The following is an 18,405-nucleotide window of genomic DNA, read 5'->3' as shown; positions in this document are numbered from 1 at the left end:
GCCTGACCCAGATCTGACAGAGCCACTAACACAGCACGTTGTAAAAACCACCCGACGTTTAAAAGACATTTTCCTACATGGCTGATGACAGCTTCAGATTTATGGCGGCTCCGCTGCCAGCACCTCTGAATTGCTCATAAACAATATATGAGCTCCCCACTACATCGGGGGTGGCTGGTCTCCAGCTGCTCACCGGACGGCCGATGTCCCATGGACTGCGCATGGAAAAGCAGCGGTGTTATTGTACACGGGTGCTTGATAAGGGAATAGCAGCAAGAGGGGAAAGAAAAATAAAAATAAAGCATCTCGAAACATGCAACTTATTACAATGCATCGTATACTCTGTTGGAAACTCACTGCAGTCAACAAGAGCATCTCGAAGCCCTTGGTCAGGCACTGAGTCAAGCCCAAAGGCAGGACGCAGCTCCATGACTCAGCGTACGTTATCCAACCAAAGCCATGTTATTACAATATCTCATTTAGGTGCAAGACATCAGCCATGCTAAAACCTGCTGGAGAATTTCCCCACTCCTCCCCACGCAGGGGCTGATCTCCTTGGGGTGGCTCCAGCATCCTCAGGGCTGCCGATGTGGAGGTGCCTCCTGACAGTTATTAACAAGCCTGCAGCCCGTTTCCAGACGGGAAAGCTGGCTGGGCAGCTAGGGGAGCCAGGCAGAGCCAGCCGTCGGGGGAAATCACTATTTTCACAGCTACAATGTCACCAGACAGCAGATGGGCGAGCTTGCAAGTCCCTTCTGTCTTCGCCACCTGAAGTTTCAGCAGCGACATGACCACGGGCTCTCTAAATACAGCAAGTCTTCTTCTCATCCTTTTGTCGAAAAAGAACATCCTCAGACCACAGCCCTTTAATGCCTTTCCACCTCACTCTTAACGGGGAAGCTATCTGCTAGCCTAACTCCCTGCTCCAGCTTTATTCCCGAGGGATGCCACTGTCTGATCCCTGCCCTTCAGCACCTGCTCACTGCTTTGCAGATGATCCATAGGTGATTTCTTCTGACAGAATAAGTCAGTTGCTAGAGCCACCATACGCCCTCGGTGCCTTCCCAAGCTCCGCAGCCCATCCGCCCTGCTGCAAACACGGAGGTCCCAGTGATATCAAGAGAGCTGCATCATCCCATAAACATCCGGCCAGCAGCCAGCAGTATTCCAATTAAAACCTGGAAACTGTCTGTTTCTCAAACATTTCTTATTTAAACGAAATGAATCACACCACGGTTGTTCCCAGCCCACGTCCCACCACATGCCACGCAGGGTCTGCATGAAGAACCCCCAGCAGCAAATAACCAACAGCGTCCAGCTTCTGTCGCAGCATATTGCTCTCACCTCAACAGGGAAAACATTCCTGGGGCAAAAACTTTTATTTTCCTGGCAGCAAAGCACATGTACAAGCCCCAGATCTTCTGCAACTTCCCCCCGCCCCCGCTGTGCTGCAAGAGCTCTGCTCCAAGAGAAGCAGCTTCCAGTTGGAAATCTGCAAGCCCAAACAAACTTATTATAGAAACTAGAACAAATGGCACAATCAAAAGGAAAAAAAAATAAAGAAAAAAAGCCTTTGCATTTCAAGAGATTCATTATTTAGCTGCAAAATCTTTCCTAGTCTCTCATTTACCAGAAGCAGCTCCTTAAGAGATTTTTTTTTTAAACCAGTGGAAGAGCTTCAGCAGTCAGTACACACACCTGTGGCACCGGTTTCAAAAGAAGGACATTTGCCTAATTAAAACATCCATTCAAGCCAGAGAAAGTGGGCTTTTTTTCCTGATTCAAACCCCAAAAGGACTGTATAAAAAGTTAAAATTTAAGTCCTGGCGTGAACTTGGCAGAAAGAGGGCAGGACCTGGGAAAGGGGGTATTGCACCAAAACCCATGGGCTGGGAAGCTCCCGATTAAGGTGATAACTGGGAGCAAAAAGCCCAGGTTTCTGTTTGACTCCATCCAGCACCACCCCACACACATGCCGGAGCCCCATGCACGGGCTGGCCTCCCTCTGCTAACCAGAAGGATGCTCTGCTCTACCCCAGGTAGCAGCCAGGAACAAGCTTTCTGCCTTCCCAAAACCTTTTCGCTCCCTCTCCCCTATATATTGTTTGTTCCTCATTTTTATTGCACATAAAATAGCCATCCACCTCATCCCCATCCCTTGCGCTCTCTAGGATGACAGCAACATCTTCCTTACCATGATGTGCACTTCAAAGCGCCCATCCCTCTGGCCTCTGTAAGACTAACTTCAAAGAGCAGGAAATATGCCTCGAATTGTTATAATTAGGGGGGGAAAAATCAAGATAGAAATAATTAAAGCCAGTGGCAGGGAGCTGGCCAAGCCCAGCGCCTGGGAGCATCGCTGCTCCCAGAGACAGCCCTGCAGGGAGGGAGAGCATCCGTCATCTGCCAAAGAAATACGTATTAGTTGCTGATGGGAGCGAGATATAAGAACTGGGTGATACACTGTATCTGAAATGCTTACCATGCACCTGAGATGATAAAAGCAATGGAACAGTCCCCTGATAATATAGCATCTGCCTGGCCCCATAAATACGGTTTGGGAAAGGAAGGTGAGCAGCCCTGGGGCTGGTGGGAGACCTCCCCTGCCCAGCAGCCCTGGCACAGGCAGGGGAAGGTCTGGCATTTGCAGGAAGACCTGAAAACATCTCCCATGATTTTAGGCATGCAGAGGGTCCCACAGGGATGCAGCGAAGGCTGAGGGACTACCTCAGGCTGGGCTGAAGCCTGGGTAGCACAGGCAATCGCAGCGCTACAGCATCGGCATTTGCTCTTGTGCTAGGACCAGAGGGATGCAGAGGGACACGGAGAGTCCCTGGCGTTAAGAGCTGAGGATCTCAGTAAAACAAGACTTAACAGCGGGGCAAGCACGCAAGAGCGCGTTGTGTTTAAATATTCATCGCCACTCTGCAGAAATGAATGGCTAAAGATGCGCCTAATGGGTTTTAAATCACATCGGGGAGGACATTTAATGCAGCAGACTGAACTGCTGCACCAGGGTGGGAGAAGGACCTGACCTGCGAGGAAGGACCTGATCTGGGACATCACAAGCCGGATGCTCCCCAGCCCCATGCAGGAAGAGACTCAGCCATCACTTATGTGGCAAAAAACCTAAGTAAAACACAAAGGAGGTCACAAAGTGCCTCCAGAATTAAGCCCTGACTTGGCTCCACGGGGAAATCATGTGCCTTAAAGGGCTGAATATTAAATGAGGGCTAATTTTAAAGAAAAGAAGCCAAGCTACAGATAAAACATAATGAAAACCAGGATGAAAAATGAGTAGCATTTTTCTTCCCTTACAAGTGCACAGGTAAATCAAAGTAAAGCATCATTTGAGCTTTTACAGGTTGACTTTCAAAGCTCATCCTCTGCTGACAGCCCTCACCATGGAGGGAAGATGCTCAAGGAGGCTACGGGGATTCATGCATCCTGAAGTATCCCACTTCATGCTAGTGCATCACTCCAGGTCCTTGATGCCTCTGATAATGTGTTAAAGGAGGGTTGGTATTTTGCAGGCTCATCCCAGTCTCAGAAATGAGAAGAGGGTGGGATTATTTTTTTTTGGGGGGGGGAGGGTGGGGTGGGGAATGGACACCAAAACCACACAAAAATTCAAGAAGCACATGAGCAGCCTTCTGGCCATGAATTAACCTCATCTGTTCTAGAAGCTGGCATCTCAGGAGACATTTCTGTCTGCCTCCAGCAGAAACCCTGCCCTTCCTGGCCCCAATTTTTATTTTTGTGTTGTCTGAAGACGAGAAAGAAAATACGAGACTGTGGTCCCCAGAGAGCATCTCTGCTGCTGGCCACCGAGGTTAATGACTTAATCCCCTGTGACTTAAACCATCTGCTCCAGCATTATGCACGTGTCATCCCAGCAATAAGCAGCCAAATTAAAATGCAATCCTGTTTGATAGCTGGTCCTCTCTGAGGAAAGGTGAGAGGCTGTGGCCCATAGGGAGACTGTCATACCATCGCACTTTCAGGGGGGACTGGAGGGAAGGGACTACCTGCAGCTGGACAGGGGCATGGCCAGATGCAGGAGTGATGCGTCATGTCACCCCTGGGACAACCGGCTCCGTGCCGCAAGGCTCTCTCCAGAAACAGCAATTTCTAACTTTGGATGATTTAAGATATTTCCTTCGATGCCGAGAGCACGATGGACCTCATTAGGCAGTGGAGCAGACTTGGTGGGTTATTGATGACACCCAATTATAGGTGCATAACAGAGTTAATTAGTGCCTGCAGGTGCTCCTGCATCAGCTGGGAGGAACAGGCTCCTCACGACTGCAGCCAGAGCATCGCCACCGATAGAGCTAGCACAGAGCTGCCCCAGCGACCCCCCAGGCATGAGCCCAGGCCAAGCAGGGAGGGAGAAGGGAGGAGAACGGATCCATCCCTGCTGCAGCTCTGCTCTGCCCTCCGGCTTTCAGCCCCTGTGCCCCTAAATTGGCCCAAGGGATTGTCCTAATCCCCAGGCAGTTGTAAAGCCCTTCATCAACTCAAGCTTGACATGCATTCACTGTATCACTGTCTAAGATGATTTCAGCTCCTGTTATCCTTCTCTGTGCTATGAGACAATGACCCAGCCAAAAAAAAAAAAAAAAAAGAAACCAACAAAAAAAAACCCCCACGCCAAAGTGTCTGTGTCCTACAATCCTCATCAGCATCCAGATCACACATCCCGCAGGCCTCCATCCACCCCTGGTGCTAAAAATACTCTTTCGCTAGATTAATTTGAGCTGGGTTTGACATGAAGTCTGATACCACAAACATCTTCTCAACAAGCAGCATCGATCTGTTCCCACCCTGCCCTGGCTGGACAAGGTAATGGGCCTGTGGGATGGTGAGTACAGGAGAGGGGACACGAGAGGGCAGGAGATGGATGGCACTAAGTCAGGAAGGACTTCAAGGCACGAGGAGGATCATTTGTAGCCAGCACCCAGCTGTAGGCTTCGTGATTGCTCAAGTATTATATCTAAAGCGCACACACATCCACTTATTAAGATGACCTCAAGTATTTACCACATGTTGCTCCTTTAGAAGGCACTTTCACTTCACAGATATTCCATATATTAACCTAAACCAGGTTTTTCATGGATTTTGCTTCTTTTTTCCCCTCCCTTACAGGAATAGATAATCCCAGAAAATCGGGCTTTCCAGGCACACCTCCCCAGGGCAGCCTGTCCGAGCAAGAGACGCTGTCACAGCCGCTGCATCCCTGCTAGAGGCCAGCCTGGCAAACCCGGATTATTTTATAATAGAAGGAACTATCCTGGATAATGTCCGAGCAGCTCCTGAACAGGCGATTCTGTACGAGACTGATATAGACGCTGTCCCATATTTCTGTAGCTGCACATCCTACAGCTCTTGTTGTGCAAGCCAACAAACACAAAGGAGTTGGCAAGGCTCCTGCTACGCCTACGCGCAGGAGGCAAATCAGCTGTGACTGCACATCCGCCAGCCTTCCCCTCCTCTACTCCGAGTACGGCACCAAGTCCTCTGCTTGGCTTTTTCATGAATGAGGATGAGGAAACCTCCTCCGGCTCGGCTAACGGAGGGAAAAGGGAGAGTTGCTGCAGGTTTGCGAACAGCTGCAGGAATGCACAATGGAAAAAAACCACCAACAAAACAACACAAAAGACAAAAAAAAAACCCCAGCTCTCCCCCACTGCTAAAGCCAATTGAAGCATAATCCAAAAAGCATCACGTTTGAGAGTAATTCCTACTGGGCTGCAGATGGGCAAAGCTAGGGAAACACTGCTTGTAGGCGCTTTCAGGGAATGAATCACCACCATTCATAGCTACTTTCACCTGGTTTCCACCAGAAAGCTGGGAGAGGGAAGCATGCCACTTTGTCACACGGGGTGACATCAGCCGAGGAGCACCCTGTGCCCATATCCATGGGGCACATGCTGAGCCCGGGCAGCACAAACACCACTGGCCGGGCAATATCTGCCTAAGCTGCTCACAGACCCGCTCTTAACAAAGTCTTTCCACAAACGAGGAAATAAACCCACGACTTATGAGGCCACGTGCTGCAGCCACCAAGGGAGACTGCGTGCTGCAGCCGGAGCACCCTGTGACCCGCACTGCAAATGCACACTCAATATTTAAGGGTTATTAAGTAGCCGGGTTGATGGATTAAAGCTCGGGCTGTGGCATGAGGCTTTGCGGGCACAGGCAGAACCTCTCTGCATCTCACTGAGCAGCTGCCCTTCAGGGCCCCACGCCTGTTTGCTGAGCAAAAGTCATCCCTGAGCTATGAGAGGGGCTTTGACGTTCTGCAGGGGAGCAGAGACCCTGGTTCTGCCTGGCTTTGAGTGCATTTCCTGCCAGAAGACAGGGGGGGTGGGGGAGTAGTCAACGCTTAAGCTCAGCAAGAATAAAATGCTCCTCTGCAATGAAAAGGCATGATGCCTGACAAACAGGATTATGGGGATCCCCTCTGGAAAACCATCCCCAGCAGACCAAGTCAATACCTAATGATTAGCAGTATTTCACCTGGCACGTTTGCCCAGGCAGGGCAGAAATGCAGTAAAGGCAGGCACTTCTCACCCTCTGCTCCACGCTGGGTGCATCGGCACCAGGCATGCCCCCAGCACCCCCCATCAATCATGGGTACCCCACTATGGATGCAGCTGGGGCAGCGCCAGCCCCCCCCAGGAGCTGGTCCCAATGCAGGGCCAGCCCGGGGGCTGGGCATCACTCAGCCCTATTCAGGAGGGATTAACCACTGGGACACACGGATGGAAGGGGCAATGAATCCGTCTGTGTCCTCAAAACAAGACAAAACAACTTTCGGTGAGCTGTGGCTTTGCTCGTGCTCATGGCTGCTTGGGTTCTGGACCGGGCAAGCAGCTTTATGAAATGAGATGTTATTAATGATCCCTTCTAGACTGGAAGCAGGGGGGATCAACGAGGCTGTAAATTCTTGGTCCAGAACACAGCGGCACACCAAGCAGCAGCGGCACACGGAGCAGCTCCCTCCCCTGCTCACAGGTTCCTCCTGGCCAAGGACCAACGCCAGCTCAAAAAGATCCCCCGCAGGCTCCCTTTCAGGAGAAACACTGCAGTGCAGTAGCTGCTGGCCAGGAAAGCAGCCAAGCCAGCGCTTTCCCCCGCGGGCACCGGCAAGGCTGGGGGTCCCTCCTGTCCCAGCCAGCATGGCAGTGCCAGTGCCACCACCACCGCCACCTTACCCGATGCGCTCCTGCTCCATCTCCTCCATCTTCTCGGCCCGGGCGATGACTCGGTTGATGATCTCCTTCTCCTCATCCGTCAGCTCCTCGCTCTTGCGCTGCCGCTCGGGCTGGCCGCCCCGTGCTGCCCAGCCGGTGGGGAGCCTGTGGGGAGAGGGTGGCCAGGGCTTCGTCCACAGATCACACGTGTGCATGTGCACCACACCTGTGCGTGGGCAACCGCCAGGCACCAATTCCCAAGCCAAGGAGGAAGGGGTACGATACCACCCCATCCTCCAAGCTCTCTTCTCACAGGAAGCCTGCAAACCTCCCCCACCCGCTGGGTGCAAGCTCTTTCTTCCATTTGGGGTGGGTGTGTGTCATATGGAAACACTTGTTTCATAGAAAAAACAACTCTGCTTTTCAAAAATATTCTCATTATTTCCATCTTCAGCATCAACAGACACAGTTAATTTGGCACCCTGCTCTCCACCGTGTAACACAGGCTTTGCCAGCAAGCTGTGGTACCGGGGCTGTGGCCACAGGAATGGGGGGTTTTTTGGGTACATTTTAGCAAACATGGGAGTTTTTCCTCTCCTAACATCATTTCCAAAGATCCTTTCACACAGTGAGCACAGCCTGGGCATCAGGCAGCTTTAACCTGGTGACATGGTAACGTCTGCCACTCAGCCTTGTAAATTAGCAGGTGGCAGAGGGGCAACGCTAACGAAGGGTGCAAAAGGCAAACACTCCTCCCCCCCTCATTTTTCTGCTCATCTAAAGACCTTTCCTGGGTCTTTTTCCCTGGGCTGAGCAGACCTGCACAGTCTTAAACCTTAAGTACATTAAAACCCTGTGCAACACTTCCCAAACTTAATTACTTTTTTCCTTGCATCCAGAGCAAGGTTTTTCCTGTTCTCTCAAGACTGTCAGAGTAGCAAGTCAAGAGCAATAGGGCAAAAAAAAGCATGCGAGATACTTACTGCTCCTTCTCGCTGCTGGGAGGCACAGGGAAAGAGAGGGAACAAAGATTAGGTGAGAGAAGGGATGAGGACAGCTCAGCCCAGGCAGTCAGTGCTCTCCCTGCCTCAGGGACAACTGTCCCCAATGGCATGTCCCTCTCCATGGACGCCTGGCGCTCCTCCAAGGCAGCGTGGAGCATCAAGCTCCAAACACGAACTTCACCCAGCCCCTGCATTGCCCAGGCACCCAAAACAAGCAGCCACCCACGGGTGCTGCCACCACCCAGCCAGTCGGGATCTGCCATGTGGTGGGATGCAGCACAGCGCCGTGTCAGAGGGTGTCAGGGCAGATGGACAGGGTTGCTCGGTGGCACTGGGATGCGTGCGCACCCATGGGTCTGTCCCTACCACCTTCTCAGGTGGCAACAGTACAACACAACCCCATCCAACCAGCACAAACCCAGTTCCCAATGTCCCCAGAGGAAGAACCGGGGTGGCTGCACCCGCATCACCTCCCACCCCTGGTGGCTCTTATTCCTCCCACAGCCCCCAGCCGCCTCCTCTCACCTGGTCCGGAGGGACATGGTCCTGTCACTGGGGCACATCCACCGGTCAGAGCTGCCACCCACCACTGCGTCGGTCATTGCTGGCTGCTGAGGGGACGCGGGGACACACGAGTGCGGGCACGCTGGTGCTCCGCCGACAGGCGCTGACTCGGCACACAGGGGATGTCAATCACTTTGCTCCGCTGCCAGATCACAGTGATGCTGATGGAGGTAACCCAGTGCTTTCAGTCAGGCTGGAAGGAAGATTAAAAAAAAAAAACAAAACACAAGCAAAAAAACCCAAAAATCATACCAGGCAGGGCTTCATTTTTGGCATTAAGAGGAGTGGGAGCCGGGAGAGGAACAGGAATGTCACTTCATTCTGTCTTGATATTGCACACAAGACACAGGAGCCTACAACCACCGCCCTCCCAGGAGGGCAATGCAGCCACACTCGGTGTGGATGTAATTAATGAGATACCCGACCTCACGTTAATTACAAGGCTTCAGAGCTAGGAGGGAAGAGGAAGTTTCCATTTCAGAGAAAGATCTACAAACTAGGAAACTTCCTCCCCATAACCCAGCATGTCTCGCTATCCTCCCCCCAAACCACATTTCCTCTGGAACAAAACTCCTCTATTTTCATTTTTGTTTAATAAAGTTTTTGCAAAATGAAACTGGGAGAGGCATTGAAGGACGACGTAACAACAGGAGCCGAACACAATACTCTTTCTACCCATCTACAAAAGATTCATCAAGAAACGGACCTTTTCAGACCTTTCTTCTTTCAGCAAAACAGACTGCTTTTATCAAAAAACAAACTGATGTAAAATTCAGAGCCTGAGTGCTAGTTTATTCCCATTTTCTGGAGGTGTTTTTACCCCACCACCCCTCCTCACTGCATGGGGACAGAGACTGGGCAGCAAAGCCCAAGCTGACACCCAGCATCACCCACAACACAGGGATGGATCCAGCCATCCCATCGCCTTTTCTGGAGGAAACCGGTGTTTTTACACAGGGTGAACACCGCAGGCTGAGCAGTGTCCCCAGTCAAGGGCAGGACAGGATCCATCCTCCTGTGCAGCCACTCACCCCAGCACCGCCTGTGGGGTGCAGGGAGATGCTGCCTCTACACCATGAGTCACTGTCACACCTGGACCACTCTCAGGATGGTCCCCAAGAGCAGAAAGCGCAGCTTGCGGGTCCACAGATGACATTGCCCACAAGATATCACTTGCAAAGGGAGAAGCTCAGGTTGAGCATCCCTTTACAGCCATTAAGGTGAAAATAAAAGAGAAGAGGTAATCCGTCCACAGAGGCTTGGCTTTGCTGCAGCGCTGACTAGAGCACAAGGCATTGAGGAGGATACAGATCACCCCTTCGTTACTGCTGATGGGGGAAGTTTTTGTTAGCTCAAATGCTTCCCACACATGGGATTTCCCCCTGCCCATCTTCCCCATGGAGCTGGCGTGGGGTACCCGCTGGGATCCCCCCGCAGCAGCAGCCTCATGCCTGCATCGCTCACAGCACCTGCATTTGAATTGCTTCCTCCTCCTGCAGCAGAACTTAAAAAAAATAAACCCCACAAAAACCCAAACCCCTCTGCAGAGCCTGGCCCACGGGCAACAAAGCTGCTCCCAGCCCCGGGGCCATTCATCCTCCCAAACCCGCTGCCCTGGAAAGATGCTGCCCCAGATCCCTCCCTGGGTGGAAGGGACCACTCAGCCACCCACATCCCGCTGGATCCCAGCACTGAAGCCAGAGCTGCCAGCAGGTTCCAGTGAATCCAGAGCTCAGCTCAAACCCAGCAAATCCACCTTTGCGGGGCACAGAGCAGCTCCAGCTCTCAGCAAAATTCCAATGGGGGCACCGGTGAGTTTATCCTGGGGAGAAGATGGAAAACGGCAGCTTGTAAAACTGCCCCACTGAAATCCCAGACTCCAAGCAATGAAAAAAAAGCATAACTTTCCTAGAAAGTGGGAAAAATATAATTCCCATCCTCCACTATCTTCTCTGCAATATTGCAAGGGTTTCTCCATCATTCTCTGAAGGGTTGGCAGAGGTTTTGAGACTCACCTTTACTTCACTAATAACTTCCAAAAATACATACGTACACGCACAAAAAAAAGTGAAGCACACAGGGTAATTAGTACTCTTCTGGCTCCACACAGCAACTATTCCTGTGCCAAACCAGAGGGCTCTGGTTGACAAGGTCAGTTAAATAATCAAATTGTTCACTGAAGTCCCCACCGTCACCTCCACAATCTGCACTGCAGCACCAAACTCCTGCGGGGGCTGCAGGGTCCGGCTGCGGCTGGGAGCAGGGGGGCTCGCGGGGCTGGGTGCAGATTTCATGGGGTACCCAGGGAGGAGGAGCAGCACCATGCTGCCAGCAGACACTTGTGGGGAGATGCGTGTGGATAAGGGGCTCTCCCAAGGTCACGCAGAGCAGGAGCAGCTGCCCCGGCTCCACAAATAAGGGGGAAATCCCTGGTTTTTTCCCCCGAGCGAAGAGTGTAGGGCGCTCACCATCACATCAGCCAGCGGGAAGGAAAACTTCCACCAACTAGAACTTTCTGCTAATAATAGAGAGGCCGCAGGTGTTTCACTTTGTTAAGGATGGAGAAGAGCCCGGGGACAGCTCCTGGAGGAATACACAAGCCTTCCCAAGTCTATAAATAATAGATTTTGAAGATCTACTTTGCATTTCTTCCAGCAACTACTCTCGCTTGTCCTAAATGCTTGGTTCTACATTTTTAGTGCACAGTAAAGAACAAAATAACAGCTTACGGTGGCTTTTTCCCCCCACCAAATCCTTGCTCGCAAGCAAAAGGATGTGGCAATCCAAGTCATAATCGATGGGATGCAGCAGCATTTAGTTAATGAAATGGAAATATCCCACCCTAGGAGGATGCCAAGCCCTTCTGAGGCTTGGCTGTGCCCAGAGGGTCGCGTGACCTGCTCCCCCCAGGGCTGCCGCCAGTGGGGATGCGAGGAGCCCTTATCCCCACGCTGTGCCGGCTGCTTGAGGTTCTCCGATGGCAGGTGGAGGTCGGGAGGAGCGAGGCGGCAGCTCCCACTGGCGTGAACGCGGCGCATCCCAAGCAGAGCCAGGAATAGAAGCAAGGTCTTAATTTCTGGCCTTAAGGAAGAGCCACATGACTCTAATCACACCGCTCCATTACTTCTGTATGACGGAGCTCATGAATTTGATCATGCCTTAATAAAAAAGGGATTGAATGCCTTCCATGAATCACTCTGCCTCTCCCCAAGCCGCCGGCGCTGTCGTCCCGTGCGCAGCCACCGCTTGCTCCAAGCCAAGAGGTGCCGATTCACAGCCCCATTGCCAGCACCCAAAGTCCGGCAGACGCAGCATCAGGTCCCCCTCACCCTCCAGCAGCCCTGGGCAGGCAGGGAAAGGCAGCAGGAGCCCCATGGCACGAGCCCATCCTGCCCCATGGGCACCAGGAGGAACCCGGAGCCACCACCCACCGGGCATCTGCAAGGAGAGACCATTACAGGGCTACCCAAACACGCTGGTTTAGCCATCTGGAAAGAACATGCCAGGGTAGAAAACAGGAAAAAAGTCAGTATTTTAAAGACTCCCAGCACAATAATCAGTTTTTTTACGGTGAGCTCAACATCTTACACTTGGCGGTGCCTGCAGAGATCATCTCCGCCAGCAAAGACACTGACACAGGCAACCTATTTCTCCAGCCTTCTCAGCTCTGCAATGCAGCTTTCTTAAATATTGAATAAGTCTGCTGCTCTACACCACCTGCCAGTGCCAATGATGAGGTAATTTTTGCATTGACAAAGCCTAATGCGATTAATCTGGTTTGAAAGAGCAGGTTTTAGAGCCCGACCATTCACTCGGAGAAACACACTTGCAGAGCATTGGCAGCAGCTTGTTATTCACCACCAGTAGCTAGACCCCAAACAAATAACCCAAACTGCTGCTCGGATGCCAAGTGAGAGATTATTTCTGTGTGTCAACACCAAACAGGAGGTTTTGAACTCGAGCAGATCCAAACACCATCCTCCATCAGGCTGATGGAGTTTTCATGCCAGCTGCAAGGCCAGCCTGGCCATGGGAGCTGGCTTACACTCCGCAGCGGGGCGGTGGAGCTAGGGAGGGAAAAGTAGGGAATGAGCACCCAATTTCCTGACGGGCTTCCCCAGCCCCATGCCCAGGGAGAATGGGATGCATATTTTCGGGTGACAAGGACCCAGTGGGACCCTCCAGCTGAGTGATGGGAAGAGAAAATGCAGGAGAGGGGATGCACCGGCAGCCCCAGGATGGGTACCGTGCCTCCCCACCCAGCATGCACACACATCCCCAAACACCATTTTCAGCTGGAACTCTCTCCCAGCTAGTGGTGACATTTGTCACCACAAGTCTATCAGGGCCAGATCCTGCCCTCCTCCATGGCTCAGCACCAGGGCTGGTGCCTGGCACACAGGAGAGCTGTGCAAACCACAGGATACCCCGGGTCCCCACCGGACACCTGGTACAGACACTGTGCACCCCACGTCTGGCTCTGCCCCAAGCATCTCCCAACATTCTTCTTTCCTTTCCCAGGAAAAAAAGAGTTTGCCCAGCACAGGAGCCACATACACACCACAGCATCCCCTATGGTGTACATATGGCTATAGGGGCCCCAGAGAGCTGGCCCAGCAGACAGCAGGGTGCTCATTCCCTTCAGGCCAGTCAGGATTTGGTACTACTGGATTTACCTACAGAGGCGGGGGAAGGTGTAAGTAGCCCCAAAATATCTGCCGAGGCAGCTGTGTAACGCTGCTATACAATCAGCAGATCAGAGAGAGGGGCAGGAAGGCAGCCCAGTTTTGCCGGAAGGAGTTTTGGTCCCTCGAATCTCAACATCCCCCACGCAGCCAACATCCACGCTTTGTCTCATCTCACATGCAAATAATTTTAGAAAGTTCAGGCAAAATTGGGCAAGCCGCTTTACGGATGGTGCTTCAGGAAACAGCCCACATTCAAGATTTTCCTAAAAAAAAAAAAAAAAAAAAAAAAAAAAAGCAGAACAGAGGTAGGCCTGTAGGCCTCAGCTGGCAGAAACACACCTACATGTCAAACCGAAGCTGCTTGGCCTGGACCCCCACCCAGACAGCCGGAGAGGGGCTGGGACAGCAGGACAGCCACCCCATGACTCCAGGTGTAGCACAGAGTGACCCACAGCCACGGCAGCACCCACTGCCCATGCTTCCACAGGGACCCACATGTCCCAGCCACCCAGCAATGCTGCTCTGGTGTGAGATGGCATGAGGTGGGATCAGACTCCAGGGTGCAGAGCCCTCCAGCCACGCTGTGGCAACACAAGGGCCAGGGGTCCTGGAATTTCAGCTTTTGGGAAAGACCTGGAACCAACAAAACAAACCCGGGGTCATTGCATCCTTCAGCCCCATGCCAGACCCTTACAGGGAACCGAGCAACCTCCTGGGCCAGCTTGGCACAAGTGGGTTAATTAAGGCTAAATATGGCCCCACAGGTCACCGATGGTGAAGACCACAGTCCACAGGTGGCAGCGATCCACAGATCTGAGGCATACAAGTAACCCAAAGCAATGAAAGTCCTGGCCATCCTCTGCTGCCCCGATCCCAGCGGCTGCCCCTGGGAGCCCACCCGGCAGCACCCTGCCCGCAGCACCCATCCACCCAGCCCCATGACACACCAGGACGGGACCAGTGTGGCATGGCATGGCACACTGCTCAGTGGCACAGGACATCCCCCCCACGCAGCACAGGAGCCCACGGGGCTCTCCCAGCTCCAACACCCTCCAGTTAAACCAGGGCTGGGAGCCCTCCCGACTGCAGATGCCTTTGGTCTGGCCGATGCCTCTGCCACCTTTAAATTCACAGAAGGTGCCAAGAGATTCCTTTTTTCCCCTCCCCCTTAATTCCCAGCTCCCTGTCATCATCCAGACAAAGATCCATCCCAAGGCAGCTGAGCAGCAGTGCACAGTCAATTTTATTTAAGCAGCACATTGACATTTCCTCCAGCAGCTCCTTCACAAACTAAACACTGTTATGATGCTGTCACAAGGATTTACTCCCGTTGATTAATTGTGGGAAAGACAATGGGAGGGGGGGGGTGAGAATCACTTCTAGATTTCTATGACTTACCCGTGGCTGCTGGAGCTGGGGGTCTCCGGCCAGGCAATGTCCAAGCGCACCCCAAGCCTACTCGATGCTATGAAATGCAGCGATGGCAATGCTGGCAATGCCATCGCTCCTCTCGCCGCTGCAGAGCTGCTCCGAAGGCTGCTTAGCAACAGATTGCTGCACCGCTCCAGCACACCGATCCGGGATTCATGGCCAGAGCCACCAGGATGACCCAGCCCCACCAGGGATGCTAGCGCAGGGACCCCCCACAACTACCCCACAACAGCGGCAACAGCTGAAGGAAGTTTAGCGATGTGAAAAGGCTGGGAAGTACCTGCCAGCTGGCTGACACACAGCGTGCTCGGAGGCAGCAGGTCCTGCTCAGTGCTGGGGGTGGTTTCCCAAAGGCAGCGACAGTCCCCACAAGATGCCCCAGCAGCGGTCAAGGACCACAGCATCGCACTGCAGGAGCGATAGCTGGGGGTGGGCACGTGCCCCATCCCCAGAACACAACCCTGGGTGGAGGATGCTCAGGGCTGCCAACCTGCCCTCCTTAGGGGTAGCAGGGATGCTCAGCCAGGGTCAGAGGAGCCACAGAGAGCCAGGCACCCTACAACAGATCTATGCGGAGGGGGTCCCCCTCAGCACCACAGCCTGACCCTCCCCAACAGCCACAGAGAGCCCAGGCACCAGCAGAGAGGAGCATGCAGCCACCCAGCTCAGCATCTGCACCACCCAGAGAGATGCTGGGCTCCCAGCTTCCCCAGTCGCTACGTGCAGCTCCTTCCTCTCCTCATACACCCCCACTAAGCATCTGGTCCCACACAGCCAGACCTGCCCCCCACCACTGAGGCACCGGACCAAAACAGGAGAGCCTATACCCACCTCCGGGTGCTGGAGGAGAGCGATGCTGCTCAGACCCATGCAGGTACAGACAGGGATGGAGGCAGGGCATCTTCTGGCATGTGAATGTTATAAACCATCAGGTCATTAGCCCCAGCCACTCCCCAGTCTCCGGCTTAATGAGGATGGGGAAATTAATCAGGCTGGCCTTGGGGGCACTGCCTTGGGGAGCAGAGCACAGCCCTTGAGTGCTCTGGGACCACCTGGAACGATTTATCACCAGTTATCAGTAACTGGCAATGACTGCAGTGACATCGTCACCTGTCTGCAGGCAGGAGGAGGGCACCGGGCCGGGGGCCACCAGTGGCACAGAGGTTCACTGCTGCCGGCACAGCCCCGGGTACCTGCAGCAGACACAGGGGACCATCTCGTTCTCAGGTCCCAAAGAAAAGTCCCTCAAAACTTAATCACAAAAAGAGACTCTGGAGCTGCAAGTCCCCTCACCCTTTCTCAGCAGTTTTTCTTCCCTTGCCCCTTCCAAAATCAGGGAACACTTAATATCGGCACCCACCCACCCATGGAGGTGCAGCGGAGTCCCGTAATGGGCTTCTGGGTTCTACCCTCACCACAAAGGGTGCTCCACACAAAAAATATGTGCTTTTGCCCCCATTCAGCATGCTTTTTGTCTCTCCTCAGGAGCCAGGGCAGTGCAAAAGGAAGACTGCAAAGGAGGAGAAAGCAAATCAGCAAGCTGGAGACAGTGCCAAGCAAGGATTTGCACCCAGATGGGTTGCTCCTAACAGGACTGGTGGGGCCGATGCAGGAGGTCTTAGCTGGAAGCCCATCCCACAGGCCACACACACAGGTGATGCCAAACAGCCCCCACTGCATCGCCTGGATACAGCACAGCTCTGCCGGGGGCGGCTGGCGCTCACCCAGTGGCAGGGCTGCTGCGGACAAGCATCGCCCACCCAACGCTACTTTCCTGGGGGATGCCAGAGCAACCCCCAACTTAGCATGTGGGGCTCAGACCCACGGCTCCACGTACCCCAGGCTGATCCCCATGGAAGAGCTGAACACAGATCCCCTGAGTCAGTCCCTACAGCAAAAGCAAGCAGCTCGCTAAAACCCTACCAGATGAACGATGCATCATCAAATAAAGCCCAGTATCACAACATTAACAATATTTATTTTCAGGCTAAGCTGCAGCCTGGGCTTTTGATACCAGTAATTAAAGCAAATGGTTCATCTGTTATCATCTTTGCATCCCTGGAGCCAACTGCCCGTGTTTTGAAGCCCTGTATTATCTTTTTTTTATTATTATTATTATTGCAGCCTCCCGGGAAGCGGGGATCAGACCGATCCGCACACACTTTTTAGATCCCAGGAGCGGTGTAGCATGGACCAAGCCCAAAGCAGAGCCACGTCCAGGGCAGCCACCTCGCTCCGAGCTTTACAGCGGCGAAACGAAGAAGTGTTAATTGCTCAGAGACAAATTGCCGCTCCAGTTTATATCTGAAACCAGAATTAACGGAAAGACACCAGCAAAAAAGATAATCAGGTCCCTGCTCTGAGACAACCTGTCCTGGGAGCAGCGGTGTGAGGCAGCCTCAGCCTATTTACCGAGGCGGCTGGGTTTGCCTCCAGGAGGTTTTGGGCCATGAGTCCAAATGGCTTTTCATGCCTTTTGCAACACTTTTGTCTGTGTTGGGAAAGGAGCAGAGAAGGCACTTGCCAAGGCCCTTGAGCCAGCCCTGAGCGGGGCAGCGATGCCCTCTCGCAGCCCTAACGGGGAGCAGAGGACCCGGAGCCCCCCCGCAGCGCATCCTCGGGGCCAGGATGCTCTCTGCATCCCACCGCTGCTCCTGCCCAGGGAAGGGGCTCGGCTCCTGCTGCCGCCGCAGCTCCCGCTCTTCCCGCTCCGGGACCAGGGACAAAAGCCCATTTCGGGGGCTTCAAACCACCCCCCAAATGCCCCAACGTGCTCCAAAGTTGCCCGCCCCCGGCAAAGTCCAAAAGCACCCCCCCAGCGCGACCCCCCGCCTGCAGCGGCGCGCCGGAGGGGGCTGCCAGCTGCGGCCGCTGCCCACGGGAGGGGCGGCCGCGGGGGGGGCACCCACCGCCCGCACAGCCCCGGGGCGCCGCCAGCAACTTTCCCCGGCCGGCGAGCGGGGAAGCCGAGCACCCCCGGTCCCGCAGCCCGAGGACTCCCCAGGGCCGCCCCCCGCCCGGGGCAGAGGAGCAGCCAGCCCCCCGCCCCGCTCCCACGCGTGGCTCCAGCGCCGGGGGGGCCCCGCCAGCCCCTTACCTGGGCCGGGGTCCCGCCGGGCCGGGAGCCGCTGGGCGCTCCCCCCCGCACAGGGCTGGGCGCAGCGCGGCTCCGGCGGCAGCACTGCGGAGCGGGGAGGGGGGGGAGGGGAGGGGAGGGGGCAGGGCCGGCCCCGCGGCCCCGCCCGCCCCGGGGAGCCGCCCCCGCCCCGCGCCCGGCCCCTTCGCAAAGCGCGGCGGTCCCCGGCCCCCCAGCCCCCTGCTGGGGGGAGCGGCAGCGGCACCCCCTCGCTGCCCATCCCCTCCTCTTATCCCATCCCCATCCCTCCCCTCTCCCTTCTTCCTCCACCCCAGCTCCCTCTCATCCCCATCTCCATCCCCATCCCAATCCCTCTCCCACCCCCAACCCAATCCCTTCTCCCACCACATCCCCATCCCCATCTCCCTTTCCATCCCCTCTAC

At 54.3% G+C, this 18,405-nt stretch overlaps 1 protein-coding gene across 6 annotated transcripts in view; it reads right to left on the bottom strand.

Moving 5' to 3' along the window:
• Positions 1-18,094, bottom strand: part of RPH3A (rabphilin 3A) — a 36,117-nt gene extending 18,023 nt beyond the window's left edge. Inside the window, exons 1-4 of one of the 6 annotated variants that reach the window (XM_056358019.1) lie at positions 17,984-18,094; positions 8,729-8,960; positions 8,183-8,197; positions 7,221-7,364 (exon numbers count right to left, since the gene is read on the bottom strand). In XM_056358019.1, coding sequence (XP_056213994.1) covers positions 7,221-7,364; positions 8,183-8,197; positions 8,729-8,805 — 236 coding nt within the window. In that variant the 5' untranslated portion in view covers positions 8,806-8,960; positions 17,984-18,094. Of the gene's footprint in view, positions 1-7,220; positions 7,365-8,182; positions 8,198-8,728; positions 8,961-9,019; positions 13,699-14,853; positions 17,929-17,983 lie in introns of those variants that run through there. The other 5 variants (XM_056358027.1, XM_056358050.1, XM_056358010.1 and 2 more) reach the window with 5 other exon arrangements.
• Positions 18,095-18,405: the final 311 nt, after the last annotated feature.

Source organism: Falco biarmicus, chromosome 1 (assembly GCF_023638135.1).
Source record: "Falco biarmicus isolate bFalBia1 chromosome 1, bFalBia1.pri, whole genome shotgun sequence".
Taxonomy (NCBI): domain Eukaryota; kingdom Metazoa; phylum Chordata; class Aves; order Falconiformes; family Falconidae; genus Falco; species Falco biarmicus.
The sequence above is the reverse complement of the archived record's forward strand: the minus strand, read 5'-3'. Positions and strand labels throughout refer to the sequence as shown.